A 20733-nucleotide genomic window follows, 5' to 3' on the forward strand; every position below is an offset into this window, starting at 1 on the left:
CACAAAAATTATGCAATAATCTATTAATTCTAGTAAAATTTTAATTTGAATACGATTTTATGCTTTTAATTACTGAATAAATCCTAAAAATTCAAAACCTCAGTTAAAATGTAATGTTCAAAATGTTTAGCGATTTGCAACCTTCTACAAATTTGTTTCTTGTCTTATTTTGCACATTTTGATGAGTAAATGACACATAAAACACATCATTTGACTAGTTTCCTGTACTGATATTAAAAAGTTTCCAATAAATGATGAAGGATTTTAAAACAAAAACTTAAGGGAGCACAGCAACCAAAAAGGTTGTTGTCTTCTTATTCCAAAATTGTCAAACTTACGGACCCAATCCTGCAAGAATCTGATTGTAAAATAGTCAAACTTTGTTGTAAATAACTACGAAGACAGTAATTTAGGGGATGAATAAAAAAATATATCGATAGTTCCCGTAGTTCCAAAAATACTAAAATATCTGTAACAGAAATCTGGGTGCAAAAACTATGGTTGATGTGTACCGTTAAAATAAAGATATCTCAGATATTTCTCGATGAAACATTTCGCTCTCAGAAGCATTGGAAAGCTGAGAAAATTTCCTATAAGACACATTTGAAAGTAGCGATGACTATTTTTTCCTGAAAAGGTTGTTCTAGAAAACACGCCGTGGCACAACCTCATGTGCAATAAAAATTACTTAACATGTAGCATTTATTGAAATCATTATTTTGCATTCAAAAATATTTTTTGGTGAAAGAGAACCCCTGCAAGAATATATTTGAAAAGCTATCAATTATCTTAATAGACACTTTTGATCGGACAGCTGGGTCCAGAGATACAGCCTCTTACATTTTAAGTTATAAGAAAAAAAAAGTTTTCAGCTTATTATCCACAATTTTTAACTATCAATAATCCGGAATTTACAATGTTAAAGTGTATGCTTCTGTGATTATTTCTAAAATTTTCTTCTTTTTCAATAGAAATAATATTGAGATTTATTCCTGTAGCCTTGATTGAATTCAGGCTTAAACAAATTTAATTTTTAAATAAAAAAAAATTAAAAATCATTTTAAATTACGAGTTTTTTTTTAATGGAAAATTAAATTTGTAAGCAATAATTTTTTTGGCCTCCTGATTTATTGGGGAAATTGGGAAGGTGGGGAGTGGGACAAACACCAGAAATAAAATTGATATTGGCCTTATTGGAACTACAATTTAATAAATGGAATAAGAAAAGTAACAAATTCTTGACAACAAAAAAAAATACATAACAAATGCCCAGTCACAAATCTCACTCTCGACAGCTCATCATCTTCTAAAGCTGTAGAGAATCGTATTTTTCCCCAGTCAATTATGAGTCACGTTGCGTTGCCGTTGATAACAGCCGAGACACCTGTCGACTAGCAGTGTTCATTCGATTTGAATGTCGCGCGGTGCAGCATGACCTGAATCAACAAACGAAAACGAAACTGCTTTGCGCGCTTTTATGGTGGAAGTGTGATAAACTCTGACTATGACTCCGAATCACTGAAAAAAACACGCTAAATTTGACGCTAATTGGATTGCGTTCACTTTTTTCCGTTGAATGGAATTCTCGCGTCGACGGAGGTGATATGGAAAATTCACACTTTTGAAATGTTGAAGGTAAGGTAGTTGGCAGTGCTTGAGGCTTAAATAAACACATCGCCCAAAGCAGGTGCACAACCCCTTAAACATATTCCCATCAACGCCATTCAAATTCTTATCTAATAAAATCGGGTTGAAATACTTTGTTCTGCTAGTTAGCAGCTATTGGAACCTACAAAAAAAACCCTTCGGTTTTTTCCCTAACCAAGCGTTACCATTTCGATGCACTGATAGTCGGATACGGTAATTATCAGCTTTGCCACACCTTAAGACCATAATTAGCAGGTTGCTAAAAGTGTGAAAACTGATTCGCGATTTGTTTAGAACACGCACACGATTGATTCGTTTGAAACTCATTGGCATAAATTATTAAATATGAGTTAATTTTTTAACTGTTTTAAGAGTTTTTTTTTTTTAAATAAATTATGTTCAAAATTTACAACAATCAGGGGTGCACAAAATATTTTATTTGCTTCAAATAGAAATTTTCTAGAAACCAGCTTGTATAATCGATTGTAAGTAATTTAGAATTCATTGAGTTCATTTAGAGTTCAGTTGAGTCAAGAACGCCATTTTGTTCTGCTCGCAATGCCTCACCTTTTGACCTTCACAGATCCCCAAAATTTGATTTCAATCCTGAGATATTCAATAAATACCCAAAAATCTTCCTGCTTTGTTGACACCTCTCATATGCAAGAAGTTTCAATCTTGACGTGCTATTTTGACACACACTGAAAATTGCTACAAGTGCGTCAACTGACCCAAGGGAATTTAGTCAGAAGCAGTTTGACACTCGTACATGCCCGACTACTGTAAACATATTGAATAATAACTCGGGACTCCAGCAACCAAATTCAACCAAACTTTAGGACAATGCACAATATGGCCAACCAAACAAAACGTGTTTGTTATTGTTTACATTGCAAGCTCACGTTTTTGTTTATTCATGATCAACTATTAAAACGCGTTTTTCTCTGAACGTAAAAAAAATCAAAAAATTAGAGTAAACCTTTCTTTGTTCTACCAAGAACCAATCTATTTCAAACATTCATTGCTCTAACCTGCCTACAAAATTGAAAAAAGTGGTGACCAAACCCACTAACGTGTCGTGTTACGAAAACGCCGTTTGTCAAATGTCACCCCAATTGCACACTCGTTTCCCGAGCAGGGGTAAATAACACGGGAATACCAAATTTTGGTATTACTTGGGCAAATAACAGGGACCAAAATGTGCCCTTGGTTGCCCAGTAATTAGAGGGTGACGATTCTCGAGATTTTCAATTTCCCGGGAATCGAGAGTTGAATTTGGCCATTTCCCGGGAATTCCCGGGACCCGGGAGTTTTTTTTTTGGCTATGCCAATGGTGGCAAAATTTAAAAGAAAAGTAATAAATTCGATTCTTTTCAATGAATTTCAGTTACAATTAATTCATGCTCAATCGTAAATTTAAGCATTATTTCGGGGAACTATATAGTTTACTATAGTAGTTTAAAATATTCACAAACCTTAATTCGCACTGAGTGATATGTTTCAAACTTGTTTCATGAACTTCTTATTAGATTTGTATGAAGTAAAAACATAGATAATCTTTCATTTTCCAGTTTTTTTTTTTTTGCAGTATATGATACATAACGAATCAAAACAACAATTAAAACTTGTGTTCTTTTTTAAGGTCAACTGTAAATATTCATTGAAGAAATATTTACAGTTATCAGCAAAATCTTTATGTTCACAATCGGCGTTTAATCACAATATAGTTTAATATTGAGGTGAACTTATCGACATCAAAAAAGGAAATTACCACAATACAGTGAAATTAACTAAGGTACATAGAATTAAAATAAAAAACAAGATATGAGGATTGTTATGCTCGAGAGAGGACATGGAAATTGATCTTATCTTGAAAAAACTTTTCCCTTTTAGAAATAATAAAAAAACATAATATTAAAACCCTTTAGATTTCATTTCTGGAGTGTAAATACTAAGTATGCTTTAAGATAAATTTTGGGGTTCAATTTTTTTTTGGCTCCTCTCAATTATAATTAATGGAATTTTTGACAAGTTAAAAAGGAGAAAAGAATCATTGGTTAATTCGAACTTGAACGTCGAACATTGAACATCCAATGTTCCAAACAATTTTGATTGTTTTCAAATAATTTTCTGATAAGTTTATATAATTTTGCTTCAACACTTATAAGTTTAAAATTTCCCGGGAGTCTCGACCAAATTTCCCGGGAATCGAGAGGTCCAAAAATGGTCGATTTCCCGGGAAATTTTTCCCGGGAATTCCCGCTCGTCACCCTCTACCAGTAATAGATGGTAAAATACCATGAAATCATACCAAAGTCTAGTATGTGGAAGGGCACAACAATACCAAACCATGTTATTCCAAGGGTAAAATAATACCACAAAATAAAACCATTTCAATACCAAGTTGAGGTCTTCTGGATTTTTGAACATTGCTTGAATACCAAAACTTGGTATTGCCATGGTTTTATTTTTAGGTATTCCCGCGCCCTTGGAAAATCAGATTTTGGTATTTCTGTGGTCTTCCAAATACATGATTTTGGTATGATTTCATGGTATTTTACCATCTATTACTGGGCAACCAAGAGCACATTTTGGTTGCTGGTATTTGTACAAGTAATACCAAAATTTGGTATTTTCATACCATTTTTAGTGCAGCAGTTGCAGTTAGTGAAAAAACGGAAATGATCCATATGCAACAGCCAAATCTACTCACCTGATGATTCCATGTTGTTCTTAGTGATATTCTTCACCACATTGAATGCATTTGTCATTGATGAACGGCCTGTGCTTGAAGTTCTTGAAGATTCTAAAAAATAACAAGATTGAAAAATAAGTGTTATTAAAATGAAACTGGATTGAAATTCACCAAAATTCTATAATCTGTCGATTAACTCGTTTTTCAAAGTATTTGGTTATCCCAACTTAGAGAAATTTCAACGTTTAAAAAAAAAATCTTAGTGGGTATATAAAAAAAAATGAAAATCAGCTTTAACATTTTTGGGTTTCAAGTCATTTTAGCGCAAAATTAATTATCTCATCAAAATTTATAAAAAAAATCCCATAGTTTCAGAGGAATTTGATGAAACCTTTCAATACCAAATGTGGCATCCTGACTTAGAAATTTTTCCACAATGTCAAGTCATTTCTTCAGGGGGTATATCAAAAATGTTTAAAATCAAGTTTTTAAATTTCCGGTTTTCAATGAAAGCATTCGCTTTGAGACATCATTTTAGCGCAAAATTAATTATTTTGTCAAAATTGGTCAACATTTTTCCATAGTTTCAGAGTTTCATAGTTTGATAAAACACTTTAATACCAAAATAATACCAATATGTGGTGTTCGACCATTGACAAATTCTGCAATTTTGCAATATCAAAACAATACCTTTAATTGGTATGATAGCACATTTTGCTCTTGCATAATCCTTAAGACAAATTTAAAAGGGTCCAGGAATACCAAAATTTGGTATTGATACCAGAGAAAGGTATTATTACGCATTTCCCTTGTTATTTACCCATGTTCGGGTTCGGAGAGCACGCTCATCGATCGTAACATTCGTTTATCTTTCAACGGCGAGCGCTAAAGCCTATGATCTCTCGGGGCGTTCGATTCCGTTTGCCACAGATTAATTACAATCATTAGCAACGATCGATAAAAAGGTGAAAAAGCAGCAAAAGTACGCACGCACCTTTCTTCGGCTCTGGCCAAGATACGCGGAATTTGATTTATGGCCACAACCTATCCGTTTTATGTCGTACAACTTGCTCGGCTCTAGTTGGACCGCTTTTAAGTTGCGATCAAGTTAGGTGTCCAACTAGCGGAGAGCACCCGTTCATCAACAGCGATCAACAGGTTGATGGTTGTGAATACATTTCTTCCCTCGATTCTGGCCACAGCAGACAGCGAGGTACAGCACGTAACCTTTGTAACATTGGTAATAATTCGCAAGCCGGAACAGACAGCGAGTACAGCAACGACCTAAATATGTTACCTCTAATTCGAATGATTTGTTCGAGGCAGCTGTCTGCCGAAAAGGTTTATCCTCCGCGCATTGACACAAATTAGCCGTGACAGGGAACACAATTTGCTGAAAATGTGTGACTACAGCAAACAACTTAACGACACAGTGTTTGTACTGTTGTAGAACATACCTTGAAGCAGCAGCTACACTGTGTGACTTGTGAACGCTTATCAGTTCTTGGTTAAGTTGACTCCAATTATGACTTTTAATTTGTAAAGACAGTATCGACTGAATGTGTTACATTTTAAAAGGCAATAAACCATATTTTTTGTGTGACTCACTGTGCCAATTTTCGCCAATTTCTCAAGGTTCACTGACGAGGTCTATCAATCACCTCCGAGTTGTTTTTCGATTGGCTTGCATAAACATGTGCGAAATAAAAAAGTAACGCAAACGAAATGAGAAATGCCTTCCCGAGGTTTAAAAATAACTTCCAGCCGTTTATCTGACAGTCCGCGAAAGTAATGAGATTATAATTGACCCGCAAGTCGTGGGACGTTGCGACTTGGATGTGGCGGCGTCATCCGGTGCCTTAAACATTTTTCTTTCAGTTTTAGCAAAGTCGTCACGCCGAAATGATGTGCAATATCCGCTGGAGGTACATTAAGCGTTGCTACAATGTTTCATAAAAGGGGGGAATCCACTTAGTTTAGTCGTGATAATCTAATTGGTTAAGTCTTAAATACAATGATTAATATGTTTTATTATTTTCCCCAAACTTTTTTGTGTGATGATTTAAATTTTCCTGCTTATGTTGCAAATTAACAATTTGCAAAACATAGGTTAGACTTGCTTAGTGCAATAAATTAAATCCATAAATCCTGCCCCTTATCTGTGCAAAATCCAGGCTACCATTCATCTCGATCGCCCAGCCATCAATCTATCGATCGATTTATCGACGTAGTGGCGCCCTACCTTCCACCTAAAGATCAATTCAGAGCTCAGAAAAGACCTCGACGACCTACACACCACATAGTGCGCTAAAACTAGACCAAGTCCCACCTTAAATGCTCTTAAGGGGGGTAGGTAATGCGTTTTTTTCTTCGTTATTGAAATTTCGCAAACATTTAACAATATTTTTATTACACCCCGCGCACTTTACTGCAATCGCGCGGCGGCATTTCCTGAGTGATTAATTCGTCCCTCGTTGACGCCGCCGTAATTAAACATTCATGATCGCGCTGAGCGACGACGACGAACGCCAGTGGTATCGATGTTTCCCTTTCAACAGGTTGAGCTACGCGTTACAAGCGTCTTAAGATTCGACTGAGGACTAAAAGTAAGAATGTAGTTAAATTTTTTAGCAATTTTTATTCTGGCTAAATATCAAAAAATTAAACAGATTTTAAAGGAATTTTTAATATTTTTTCTTTAATAATAAAAAAAAATCCTGAAAATTTTTGACCACCCAAAATTCCACTGTGCAACACACGTTGAAGTGCACAGTAGCACTGGACAGGTGGACATGCCACATTGGGTGCTACCGTTGTTGAAGCCCGATCGACGGCCGACGTCGTCACACCGCAGAACTAGCTAGTAACAGAAGGCTCGAGGGCCTACATGATTATTTGTACATAAATGTTTAATTGATTACGATTATTTTATAATTGAGAGAGGAAGAAAATCGATGCCCGCAAGCTTTAGATTACTCTTTCTGCTTAGATTTATAAGTAAAGTTAATTTACTTTTTTTATTATTTAGAATCATTTTTAATTATTCATAACAAACATTTTTCAAAGTTTTGTCTTGCAGTTTCCCTATATTTTTCATTGGGAATTTAATTAAATATAACATTTAATTGCCAATATTTGGAAATTTAAAATGAAAACATGAAATTTATTAAAACATCATGGGCAAAAGTGGTAAAGTCTTCAATATGAAAAGTTATTTTAGGATTTTCTATCACATCAGGTGAAATAAATTGATTTCATTTTGCAAACCCTCGAAAAAAATATTCCAGATGATCTGTTTTATTTCCAGTGAAAATACTTGACCTGAAAAGTAAGCGGAAACATCGAAATCAAAACAAACTTTTTGCTCTACCAGCTGTGTAAGCAATCCGCTCCCTGCTATCCCACATTTTATTGATGTATTTTGGTATGCCGGAATTAACGCGAAAATGAAACAAATCATTTCAGTGTTTCAAATCGACCAATGTTTTGACTATTTAAGCTCCCTTGCGTAAACTAGCGTGGAGAAATTTGAATCGTTAAAAAAAAAAATTTAAGGATTTTTTTTAAGGATAAACAAGTCATAAATTTTTGCGTTTGCTTTAAAATAGTGCTCAATTTACTACTAGACTACTACCAATCAATAAACCGTCATTTATTGCCCCCTGGCTCTAGTAATCCTTCCTCGCTCTATTCAGCCATCTGATTGGCAAAACCACCGCCGATTTCACCCTCGATTTGCTTAGTCATAAACGGAGTTTATTAGGGCCCTCTTAGTAGTGCTAAAAACTTGCCAATTTAGCATTTTATTTGTTTTGATTTGCCCCGCCGGGCTCAAATCGCGCGATTATTGGACCCAGAAAATCCTAAAAAGATTAATTTCGCCCCGATGCAAGAAAAACAACTTTATGATTCACGGCTGCTAAAACTAAAAGCACAAGTCAGGAGGCAGGCCCCGCTCTATCGAGCAAAACAACTGTGGTCGATTTGATCCAGATTTCCATATTTGTCGCTAAAGTGGAGGCCCCCCGAAGTGTACTGGCACTTTGCTGCTTTTTGGAGCAATGAGCAGAAATGTGTCACTTTACGAGGTCTGCAGAATTTCATGTGATTTGAAGCAATGATCTTGGGGGTTTTATTGAGAATTGGGATAAATATTTAAAATACGCAATACAATATTCATAATTAAACTTTAACTAAAAACGAATTCAGTTATAAGAATGTGATTTTTGCACAAAACCTTAGCCTTAAAAACTAACCTTTGAAATTCTTTACAAAATGGTTGTAAACTTCCAAAAACTGTTAATATAATTAAATATATTTGATGTCACAAAATTTCTAAACAACAAAAAAATATATATTTTTGCAAATCCGTCGTGAAACTACTTACTTTTCCTGCCATTCTCGAGCGACGAAACGGCCTACTTTTCTCTGCCAAAAATTTCAGAATGGAGAAATAATACCATTCAAAACCAATTCTGAAAAGTTCAAGTTTTCAGCACAAGCACCGAAAAAAAAAAAATTACCAAACACATGGATTATTTTCATTAAATTTCCTTCAAAAAGCGTTTTTTGGAATTGCAAATAATGTCGTAAAAAACTCGTTGCAAAATCTTGATTTTTTCAACACTCGTCGTAATTACCCGGGCAGACGGTAATAACAAAATTCATGCCATTTCAATAACAAATACTGTAAAAATAACAGAAAGTGTTATGGAATCTTCTTGAAAAAATACATTTTTGCATAAGAGTTTAATAACAGTCTATGTTTACATAACATAATTTGTTATTGGTCTGATATTGGTTGAAAGCCAAAACAACTGAGAAATAACATTTTTCATTATAGGAGAATACAGCCTATTGTTATTGGGATGATCGGATTAGTTGTTAAAATTACAAAAAATAATAACAAAGATTTGTTCGAAGAATAACTAAAAGTGTTATATGTCTGTTATTAAAATAACAATCCAATAACAAAAATTTAATAACTACGAATAACAAATCTTGATAAAAATAACATAAAATTTTATTGGCCTTATATTTTCAAATATCAAAAAGGTTATTCCCAAGTTATTTCCGTCTGCTCGGGTAACCATTTTAAGGTAACTTTTTTGAAAATAGTCGCAGTTATTTATTTTTTAAATTAGTGCCCACGTTTGCCCACTTTTGAAAAAAAAATATTTTTTTATATTTTTCTTTTTTGAACTTTGTTGATACGACCTGAAGTTGCTGAGATATTGCCATGCAGAGATTAAAAAGCAAGAAAATAGATGTTTTCTAAGTCTCACCCAAGCAACCCATCATTTACTAATGTCGACATCTCAGCAACTAAAGGTCCGATTTCAAATGTAAAAATATGAAACATTCGTAAAATTTTCCGACCTTTTCGAAAACAATATTTTCATTTTTTTTAAATCAAGAATAACATTTCCAAATGGCGTTATATTGAATGTAAAAATATAAAGAATTTTCTCAGCTTTTCAAATTTTATTTTTCAAAAGTGGGAAAACATGGGAACTAATTTTAAAAAATGAATAACTTTGACTATTCTCAAAAAAGTTACCTATAAATTGATAAAACTTGAAAACGGTGCACTTTATCAAAATTTCACTAAAGGACTTTTTGATTGTAAGTACAATTTAAGATCGAAAAATTAAGTTGAAAAAAAATTACGACCAATTCTTCGATCTTTTGAAAAAATCAGTAGTGATTCAAAAATTTAAAACTCGGTCAAAGAATTTTTGCACATTCTGCAAATTTTTGCACATTTTTGGAAATCTTTGTGCATACCAAAGACACCAAAAAAGTTTCAGCTGGATTAAAAAATTCAAAAAAATCGAATGACCGAAATCTCAGAGAATTGCTCATAAGTTAAAATCAAAAATCATGTGGAAACTGCGTAACTTGCCAAAATTTCTTCTTTTCGATTCCAAATTGACCGATTCTTCGGCTCCTTTTCAAAAAAATCCCAAGTTTTTTTCAGCGTTTTGGCTGTAGTGGTAAAATAAAAGAAGAAACCCCCCAATGTTATTACATATTTGGATAGATAATTGATTTTCTTACAAAGAAATATCATGCAGAAGTAATCATATAGTACCTGTGCTTCCCCTCAAATGAAAATGTAGCGTGACGGGACAACATCGTAAAACTGGACTTTTAAAAGGCACACTACAAAAATCGCTACAGTTTTGCCAGTTTAATTTTTAAAAACGTTTGCTCTTCTACACATTATCACAAAAATGGAGTGAGATTTCTATTTTTACAAAAAATAACACCAATTAATAATAAACATAACTGGACAGCACATTTTTTGTACGTTCTTTTCTATGGCACAAAAGTTGCGGGGTTTTGTCCCTTAAAACAAATAAAAAAATAAAAAAATATTCGATGGTTCCTTGAATATTGACATCCGGAGAGTCGACTGTAAAATGTTTGGGCAGCATTATTAAAACATCTAGCCAATAATTAAAATTTTATATTATAAAATGTTCGGTTAATGGAATTTCAAAAATGAAAAATATAAAATCTTCTTAAGCTCAAATTTCTATGAAAACCCAGACAAATCTGTACATCTATTATGTCTGTCTATTATTTGCCGAAGACATCAAATCGATCAGAAAACCTTACCCAAGAAATTTGAATTGATCAAATGTTCAAAATATTACGAAAGGCTTTCGTTTTTTGCACAATAAAAATTGAAAAAAATACCATGTTCAAAAAATAACCATATTGCTTCGAAACCCCTAGCTATCCAAATTATCATGATTTATTACCAAATTTTCAAAGTCAAACCACTCTAGAACCCTCTAATGTAAGAAAATAACCGCGAGTGCGAAAATAATTGATGGCTTCCGATTCTAATTCCGCTCACCTCTTCGCGGAAAATCCTCAAACACACAAACACACACACTCTTTCGCTTTCCCATATGATCTAACTTGGTCTCTGTTTTTTCTCCTTTTTCCCCCCTTTTCCAGATATATTTATTTTTATGCCACCCGCCAGGGTTCGCACCGGCCAAGATAGTGTGGATGCGCGTGTGTTTTGACGGGCTGTGCTTCGCGTCACGGCGGCACCCGGCCGCGGCCGCGGTCGAGCAGGAGACGCAGACGGTCCTGTGCGGCGCAACCGCACTCGACGGGCCGGCCCTCGCGCGCCTCCTCCGCTACGCAAACTTTGCCGCCCCGACCAACGGGCTGGGCGTCGGTTTCGCGGCGTCGCCGCCGTCGTCGGCAGTTGCTTGCTACGGTTCCGCGGGAAAAGACCTCGATCCGAACGTCGTTGAGTCTCAAGTCTCGGTCGCCAAGTCGCCGTCAAGTGTCGTCGCGTCAACCCGGTCCGCGCCGGACAACACGATGAACGAAAACAACAACGTCGAATCCAGCAACGTCAACCAGCAACAGCAAAATGATACCTTCAACAACAACCTGGCCGCAGCCGGGGCCACAATCGCCGCCGGGACGGTTCCGGAACCGTTCGGCGTGGCGAGCCTCAAACAGATGGTGCTACTGCAGGGCGACCTGCAGCAAAACCTGTACATCAACGATCCGGCCACGCTCGCTCTAACGCCGCGCGAGCAGGAACTCCTCAAAGTGATCCAGGCCCGGGACATCCGGATCCGCGAGTTGGAGGATTGCCTCCGGCTGAAGCACGATGAGGTCGCCGAGTTGCGAAGTCATCTGGACAAGTTCCAGAGTGTGTTCAGGTCCAGTGGTGGAGCGACCGGGGCGTCCCCCGGGGGGAGGAAGTTGGGAACCGGTGGGGGAGCTCAGCGGCAGCGTGCGCAGGGTATTTCCGCCGAACCGCAGCGGGACATTTCGGTGCTGGAGCTGATGCACGTGGCGTTCCCGAAGTACGACAAGGAAGACAGGTGAGTCGATCGTTTATTTTTTGTTTTTGGAATATGCGAATTTGTTTTCTTATATATATTATTTAAAATATTTTAATTTAGTTTTGCATTTAAACATAGAAATCTTACCATTTAACAAATTCAGGACCTAATATTAAATAAAAATATGAACCCAAAAAAGTCATGACCACTCTGAAAATAGATTTTTCGAAATGATCGTAAAATTTACAATGTTTTTTAATTCAAGATTGGACTGACGAGTATCAGCCTCTGGGAGAATAACAAACGAAAAAATAGGTTAGCTGAGTGTCTACTGGTTTTCAATTTTAAAAGTGAAAAATGTGTTAATCTCCTGACCCTTCAAGTCATAATATTTTTAAATTTTAAAATCAATTCTGTCATTTGAAAAGGATCAAAAATCACTTTAAAAGAACCTTTTCCAAAGGTGAGCGTAATTTTAAATTTTTGAAAATATTTTTGCTCGAAAAAACCAAGAAAATAACTTATGTTTAATCGACATCAACAATGAAAAAAAGGTTTTCCCTAGATATCGAATATTGGACGTAATTTTATTAACACTAATACACCTGATTTTGCTGTTTGTGTTCTTTCTAAAAGGTTTTTATTGGAAACCGTTATTTCAAGGAATTTTTCCGATCTTGAAGAAAAACATATAAGTAAATACGATTGATGTTTTTTACATATACAGCTATATTTTCGAAGTCAGCTTTTTCCTATGATCTATTGTGACCACGAAAGATAGATTAAAAAGGATAGAAAACTTGGAACAATATTTTAGAAGCAAAACTTTTTCTTTCTTCGAAACTATTTAAATTTGATTTTTTTGGAAGAATGGAAAAACTCACAAAAATATTTTGAATATCAATAATAGGTTGTCTGCCTGTGTGGATCAATCGGACCGCGCACTGGACACACAATCCAGAGGTCGCCGGTTCGAATCCCGAGGCAGACGCAAAAAAATCTAAGTGTTAATATAGGTATTCGGTGCCCTCTCCCCGTGCCATACCTTCACACTTAGGAGACCCGGGAGGCGGAGTCTTGTCGCAAAAAGAACGATACACGCCTGTGGATCCGTTGACGAAACCGCAAGGTTTAAGAGGGCCACATTATAAGGTGTTACGTCGATTCCGTTTTTTAATTTAAAAAAAACTTAAAAAATAATATAGAAGTCGACCTTTTTTAAACGAACTGGCCATGTTTAAAAGAATGGAAAAACTCACAAAAATATTACGACAAACAAGAAAATGTTGTTTTCAAAAATAAAATAAATACAATCCAAAAATAAAATAAATACAAATCCATCGATAAAAGTATAGGTCATCGCTTTGAATTTTGTAATACTGGCGAAATACTTGGAATATATTTGAGTTTCTATGAAAAAAATAGATTTTTCTAAATATTTAGCCCAAAATAAATATTTTTATGTACTAAAATATTTTTCAAAGTACTACAAATTGATTCTAGAATATTTCTGAAAATTTTCCATCGATAAAAGTATAGGTCATCGCTTTGAAATTTGTAATACTGGCGAAATACTTGGAATATATTTGAGTTTCTATGAAAAAAATAGATTTTTCTAAATATTTAGCCCAAAATAAATATTTGTATGTACTAAAATATTTTTCAAAGTACTACAAATTGATTCTAGAATATTTCTGAACATTTTCCATCCATAAAAAGTATAGGTCATCGCTTTGAATTTTGAGATATTGGCGAAATACTTGGAATATATTTGAGTTTCTTTGAAAAAAATAGATTTTTCTCAATATTTAGCCCAAATAAATATTTTTATGCACTCAAATATTTTTTAAAGTACTACAAATTGATTCTAGGATATTTCTAAACATTCTCCATCGATAAAAAGTATAGGTCATCGCTTTGAATTTCGAGATTTTTGCCTTCCAAGGTAAAAACCAGCTTTTTCAATATTTTCAAAATATGGTGATGGCGCGCTATAGTTTTACTAAAAAACGGCAATATATTTTGGTCAAAAATTATAACAATGTTCACGACATATGTTGCCCACATTCCAACGAACATTTTGGTGTATAAAAAAGTATAGGTCATCGCGATAAATTTTGAAATACCCCAGAATTTTGAAAAACTATTTTACTAAAAAGCACCGATGGAGAAGAAAAACTCACTTTTTTTTGAAAAATGAACCCGTAGTTAGAAAGCTGAGAAAATTCTCTAAATCGTGATGTGTTTGGATTTTTAAAAACGATAATATAAAACGGAAAACGGAATCGACGTAACACCTTATAATGTGGCCCTCTTAAACCTTGCGGTTTCGTCAACGGATCCACAGGCGTGTATCGTTCTTTTTGCGACAAGACTCCGCCTCCCGGGTCTCCTAAGTGTGAAGGTATGGCACGGGGAGAGGGCACCGAATACCTATATTAACACTTAGATTTTTTTGCGTCTGCCTCGGGATTCGAACCGGCGACCTCTGGATTGTGTGTCCAGTGCGCGGTCCGATTGATCCACACAGGCAGACAAAAACGATAATATAACAAATATGAAAAATGATAAACCACGCGCGCGCGAGTCACGAGACGGGGGCCTTAACAAATATTTTAGAAGTCGATTTTTTTTTGGAAATATTGCTCATGTTTGAAATAATGGAAATCTTAAAAAAAAAAATGGTTTGGAAGTAATTTTGTTTATTTGAAAAAAAAAGATCATTACTTAATGGATGGATAATCAAAGGATAAACTAACAGATAAAAAATATTTTTTTCAAGATTTTCATAGAAGTTAAGTTAAGTTTGTTAATTTTTTTCACATTCGACCTATTGTTTTTTCGACGTTTTGTCCATTCGACCTTTTGTCAACTTGCGACCTTATGTCTTTCGACCTTTTGACATTCGACCTTGTGTTCATTCGACCTTATGTCTTTCGACCTTTTATCGCACATCCATTACGATCTATTGCAAACTAACTCGAACCATATGCTATTCTCAACAAAAACGGCCAATCTCCTGAAATAATAAATTTTATATTTTTTTTGCTATTGTAGTGAAACTTTATCCTATGAGCAATAAGGAGCATTGCATCATAGTTTTTTTTCCATACAAGTCTCCATAAAATGTTGGCAGCTGCTCCTAAAATTACTCATTTTTAAATAGTTTTTTTTCACAAAAGGTGAGGATTGTATGTTCTGACATATCAAATTATTTTGAGCTTGAGAAAAGCAGCATCAGTTTTTTTTACGGAGATACAATTTTTTAAAAACAATGTAATGTACTGATAGTGTACCTAATTAAACAAATTTCCGAAATATTTTTTTTTTGTGTAAAATTATATTGGTTTTCGAAGTATTGTTAGTACTTTAATAAAATAATGTTTAACAATGTCCGTTTCGGAAACTATTTTTTTTTTTCAGATAGCTATATAAATTTTATTTTTGGAATCTGAAATTCATTTTTTTTTTATTGTTGCTTAGATAAAGATATGCAAAGAATTGAAATGGATAAAAACAATTGTAAGTTTTTTTTCAGCATCCTTTATTTATTAATAAATTGATTGCTTGGCAGCTATCGGTTCAATTTCGAATATTACAAAATAAAATCCTTGTAATTTGTTTTTTAAATTTTTCGAATTCTATTATTTTTAAAATTTCAAATCAAGCCTAACATTTAATTTTAAAACTATCTAAGTAATTCACCTAATAAAATTTAAAAATTGTTCGAAAAATCATGAAATTGAACAAAGATTACATTTTTATAGTGAAAATAGGAGCAATAGTTGTCGAGCTATCGTCAATTGAAAAATTAAGGCAAATAGGAAAATATTTAGAAAATGTATATTTGCTTAAATTCAATTCTTTGCAATTGCAATGCTTTATCTCAGCAAATCATTGTCCGGAGCAGGTGAACAATAAAATAGAAACGATGCATATTATGCTTTGAATTTAATTTATAATAAGAAAATTCACTTCATTATAACGTAAAACTTTGGTGAAGCCATCATATCGATCAGAAAATTGTTTCCCAAGATATATATTTTTTTTATACTTTGATAGCATTTTTATGTTGACTGGTGTCGGAGTTGCAAAAATATTTGTATAGACGAACTAAAGCTACAAAATGGCCTCTTTGGTCAAGCAATGTTCACATAGTTTCACCAATATAGAGCAATTCCAGCTCAAATCAGGAATTTTTCTGGTACTTTTGTACCCGACCCTCTCCGATTTCAATGAAACTTTTTAGACATGTTATCCTAGGCCTATATAAGCCATTTTTGTGTATATGGAGCCAGACCACTTTTCAAAAAAACAGTTTTAGTAAATGATTTTTGTATTTTTTTAGGAGAGACATACCATCCTGCATTTTTCGTCAGTCTTTTGGTAACATCTTAGGCTATTTCCTCAAAAATTTTGAACGAAAAAAAATCGTGACAACACCTTTAAATTTAAGTTTTAAACTCAAAAATCAAAAAATCTCATAGAAATGGCGTGTATTTTTCTTTCAGTGTATTTTTTTCGGAAAGCCCGTCAAATTTCCTACAAGTTTGTGTTTGACCACTTTTTGATACGACGCAATGGCTTCGAGATACAGTAATTTTTAAATTGCAAAATACAAAAATATTTAAATACCTTACGCCCTTCTCAAATGTTATTTTCGAGTACTATTGGCTCCATATACACAAAAATGGCTTATATAGGCCTAGGATAACATGTCTAAAAAGTTTCATTGAAATCGGAGAGGGTCGGGTACAAAAGTACCAGAAAAATTCCTGATTTGAGCTGGAATTGCTCTATATATAAAAAACAACAACAAAATGTTCATAAAATTGGCTCACTCTTGGAAGACTTGCTTATTTCAAGTCTTGGTCAAAGTTTAATTTTGAATTTCACTTAAAAGGGATAACATTTTATATATTGACCAAAATTGCAAACCAAATATACCAACATTCAATAAACATCGTTAAACAACAAACTGAAAATGGCATAAATATTTAAAATATTTAATTTTTCTAATATTAATGTTTTTATACAATGATTAAAATAAACTTCGGATGAAATAGAAATACTTTTTTAAGCAATTCATGAAAAACGATCTTCTTTCAGTTTTGGGTTTTTCGAAATAAAAACAATATTTATATTTTCATCTTTAACAAGTTCTATAATTTTTAATTTCTATTCGAAAATAACTATAAAATCAAAATTACATGAATATGATTATTCCTGTCAAAAAGTAAAATAGGTCAAAGTTTTAAATCTTCATATTTTTATTTTTCATGCGATTTTTCAACTTTGCCAATAAAGGATTAAAAGATTGGGGAAAAAAAACTGCTGATCAGATTCTCAACGCCAATTCTTTGAAAATACTCGTAAAATTGTTTGATTTGTTCAAAACAAAAATTGAACATCATCATTTTTATGTTTTTTCTTTCAACATAATTTCCCTACAAGTTTTAAAGAGTTACTAATTTCATTCACAGAAGTCTCACTTTCATCAGTCCCAACGGTCCAAATCATCTAATCAACTCCGTCCAAAATCGCTCCCGACACCATCCTTCATCAGATTAGCACCCAAATCAGCGCCGTTGAGTCTATTTTTGAAAGCCAGCCTTTAGGCGCCTTGTTTATGCTACCAACAAACCACCTTCTCAGCTTGGTGCCTTTTAAAACCAATTCGCGCAAAAAAAAAAAGACAGTCGACCAACTCGACCTGCTTCTGTCACACACGCAGCGCGCGCCAAAAGTGGAAGAAGTCGTTTCACCTGCGGTTCTAGAGGAAGTGGACCTATTTGCGTCCTATTTTTGGAAATTGAAAATAGGTACAGTTAGGTCGAAAACAGGTCCATTCGCAATTCTCGCGCTGCAAACAAGTGATTGATTCCAGAAGCGACTTGGTTCTCCGACTGGGGTCGGCATCGATTGGCCACTTTGACGAGCTGGACCTGTCAATCAGCGTGCGCGGCGCGTGGTCCAAGACTTTTATTTTTACGAAGACCTTTTTTATAATTTAATCCGTTTAAATTTGCGAGCGCGCGCGCGCTTTTCGGTCACTTTTGACAGATCTTGGCGGAGAGATCTTTCGAAAGTTGGACCCGGGACCTTGCGGGATGTATGTTACGGAAGTTGACCTCGAGCACGTTACACGGAGCTGGTGACCTTTTTGTCCGAAATGGCAAGTGAGTCAAGCCATCAATCGGTCCCAGTTGTTTAAGGAAACGTGACAGTCACATGCGGGCCTGTGCCAGGTTCCGGTTCTGTCATCCGTCGATTGGCGCACGACAACCGCACACCGGTGTGTATTTCATAATTGGTGCCAATTTGCACCGTCGTGCGGCGTCTTTAAAGTTCACACGAGAGTGCAATTTGCCAAGTGGCGCAGATTTTGATGGGTTTTAAGGCAGGAGGTAGCGCGATGAGGCATCCGTTGTCGTGACGTCTCAATGCGAGTAAGCTTCTGCTGACTGGTAGACATTTGGACGTTCGTACAGTTGGCACGATCAAATTAAGTGGTTACGTTGTTGGCTTGAGGCCTGGGATTAAGGTGCAATTTGTAGAATTATGGAACGTCATTGGGAATTCATATGCAATGAATACTGTTATGGTTCTTTCTAAAAAACTACAAAACAAGTAACACTCGTCAAAACACGCTTCCACACCTCGACTAGGTGCTAAAAATGTACTCAACTTACACGCTATAATCAAAGTGTCTTGTTCTGCATAACTCAAAACACGCGTAGAACAACAGCAGCTACAGCAAATCTGGGGAGACTCACCTACTTCTGCGTAACGAAACGTTGTCGTGCGAAATCAGATCAGCCAATATCTGCTCAAAAGATCCTAACGTGCGATGTCTACACTGTTGGAAGCTGGCTCTCGCGAAATAGGTCCCTGACGGTCGTAATATATGACGCGAAAAGGAATTTATGCGGCGATCGTTCCATTCTGCACAAACGGTCCATACGTCAAGCTAAACCGATTGTGACACTCTGCGTACGGGTTCTCGCGGTGTTTTATGATCCGAATTCTCGAGAAACCACTCTGTGGCATGCTGTTTCAGCGATTTGGCGCACTGTTTCCAAGGGGACCTTGTAGCAAACGCAATTCGTTGGTGTAATGCTGTCTTGTCTCATTTGGTTGAGTTTAACCCCTGAAGAAGTTGATTTATTTTTACTTGCTTTTTTGCAACAAATTGAGGAATTTCGTAGAATTAGACCAACTCAATCGCATAAAGAAGTCCTCTCTTCAACATCGCGGATCTGTGGGCACGCCGGTGGATAATTCCGCAAAGTTCACTTTAAAAAATAAATAAATTATTGAACTTTCCAATCGCGTCGCAGCTCGGAAGGCACGATGACGAGTATAACATCAAAGCGATAGTACAAGTCCTCTCCATAGCATCGTAGCTTGGAAGGCATCAAAAACTGTAATCGTTATGCAGTGAGAAGGGATAGCACAACCTCAACAAGTTCTCTCTAAACTGACCAGCGAAGGAGTGTCGTCCCTTTGGTCACAAATCAACTCAACGGTCCTGCCCTCAGCTGTGGTCGGTAGCCCCATGAGTCCTAATTAGTTTGGTCGTTTGTCTTTGGGGCTTGGTTCAATATTTGACGAGATCCCGCTGACTGGCGGTGGTTGAAACTGGATCGCGCAGGAAAAAAGATCACAAAAACACTAGTTGGTTAGGGTGGTTCACGCTTGTTTTGAAAACGTAGAAATCTCTCGAAAATTACATGACAACTTTGCATGATCCGTCCAAATCATGAATTTCATTTTATCCCACAACTCGGAACCACCCTGAGACCAGCTGTCTAACCAACTGGTGCAAAATAACAGACTAATTAAATGAAATTGATTTCAGCGATCAACGCTGATTAAATGCAGCAGCGAACCCCTCCCGGTCTCTCGTAGCTCTGGTGAACCCTTTTGATCGACGCCGAATGTGGTGGCGGCGGACTGACCCAGTAGTGGCGATTTCACGCGGGAAGTGATGCAACCCAGTTGATGGTCCAGTGTGAGATGTTTATTTTGATACACTTGTAATCGATTGTTTGTGTTTATTTTTGGAAAAAAATAGTTTCATCACTTTGAAACATCTCAGTGGGAGATGGATTGATAGTTTTGTCTGTTTCTGTTTTTGTCAGTTGAAAATTTTGATTTAGACCGACCGACAGCTAAAATTCGGAAACTAGGCCATTGTTATTTATAAATGCGTAAATCAGCATGAAAACGGTTCGTTTTTACGTTTTAGTAACTTAGGAAATTTGAGTCCAATTTCCAATGACAAAAATTTAAGTGTAGCAAAGTTTTCCGAGCTTTCGTATAAAAATATCTTCAAAATTCAAAATTGTATCCCTAAAAGTCCAAAAACTGTGTAATTTTACCACTTTTTTGGTGTAATGTCACTTTTTACACCTTCAAAATTAACACATTTTTTTACTGTGTATCTCAGCATCCAGATTGGCAAAATCTTCAATATTTTTAAAGCATATTTACAAAGAGTTTTCTGATCTTTTCCATTATTTATCTTCTTAACGCTTAAATAATTTCAATTGTATTTTTGGA

At 35.3% G+C, this 20733-nt stretch overlaps 1 protein-coding gene across 1 annotated transcript in view; it reads left to right on the forward strand.

Annotated features, from left to right (window-relative positions):
- The window catches only part of LOC120414069 (cGMP-dependent protein kinase, isozyme 2 forms cD4/T1/T3A/T3B), a 251272-nt gene that overhangs the window by 4228 nt on the left and 226311 nt on the right, over nucleotides 1–20733 (forward strand). The window contains exon 2 of the mRNA XM_039575091.2: nucleotides 11315–12207. Coding sequence (XP_039431025.1) covers nucleotides 11369–12207 — 839 coding nt within the window. The 5' untranslated portion in view covers nucleotides 11315–11368. The remainder of the gene's footprint in view (nucleotides 1–11314; nucleotides 12208–20733) is intronic.

Source organism: Culex pipiens, chromosome 2, assembly GCF_016801865.2.
Source record: "Culex pipiens pallens isolate TS chromosome 2, TS_CPP_V2, whole genome shotgun sequence".
Classification (NCBI taxonomy): Eukaryota; Metazoa; Arthropoda; class Insecta; order Diptera; family Culicidae; genus Culex; species Culex pipiens.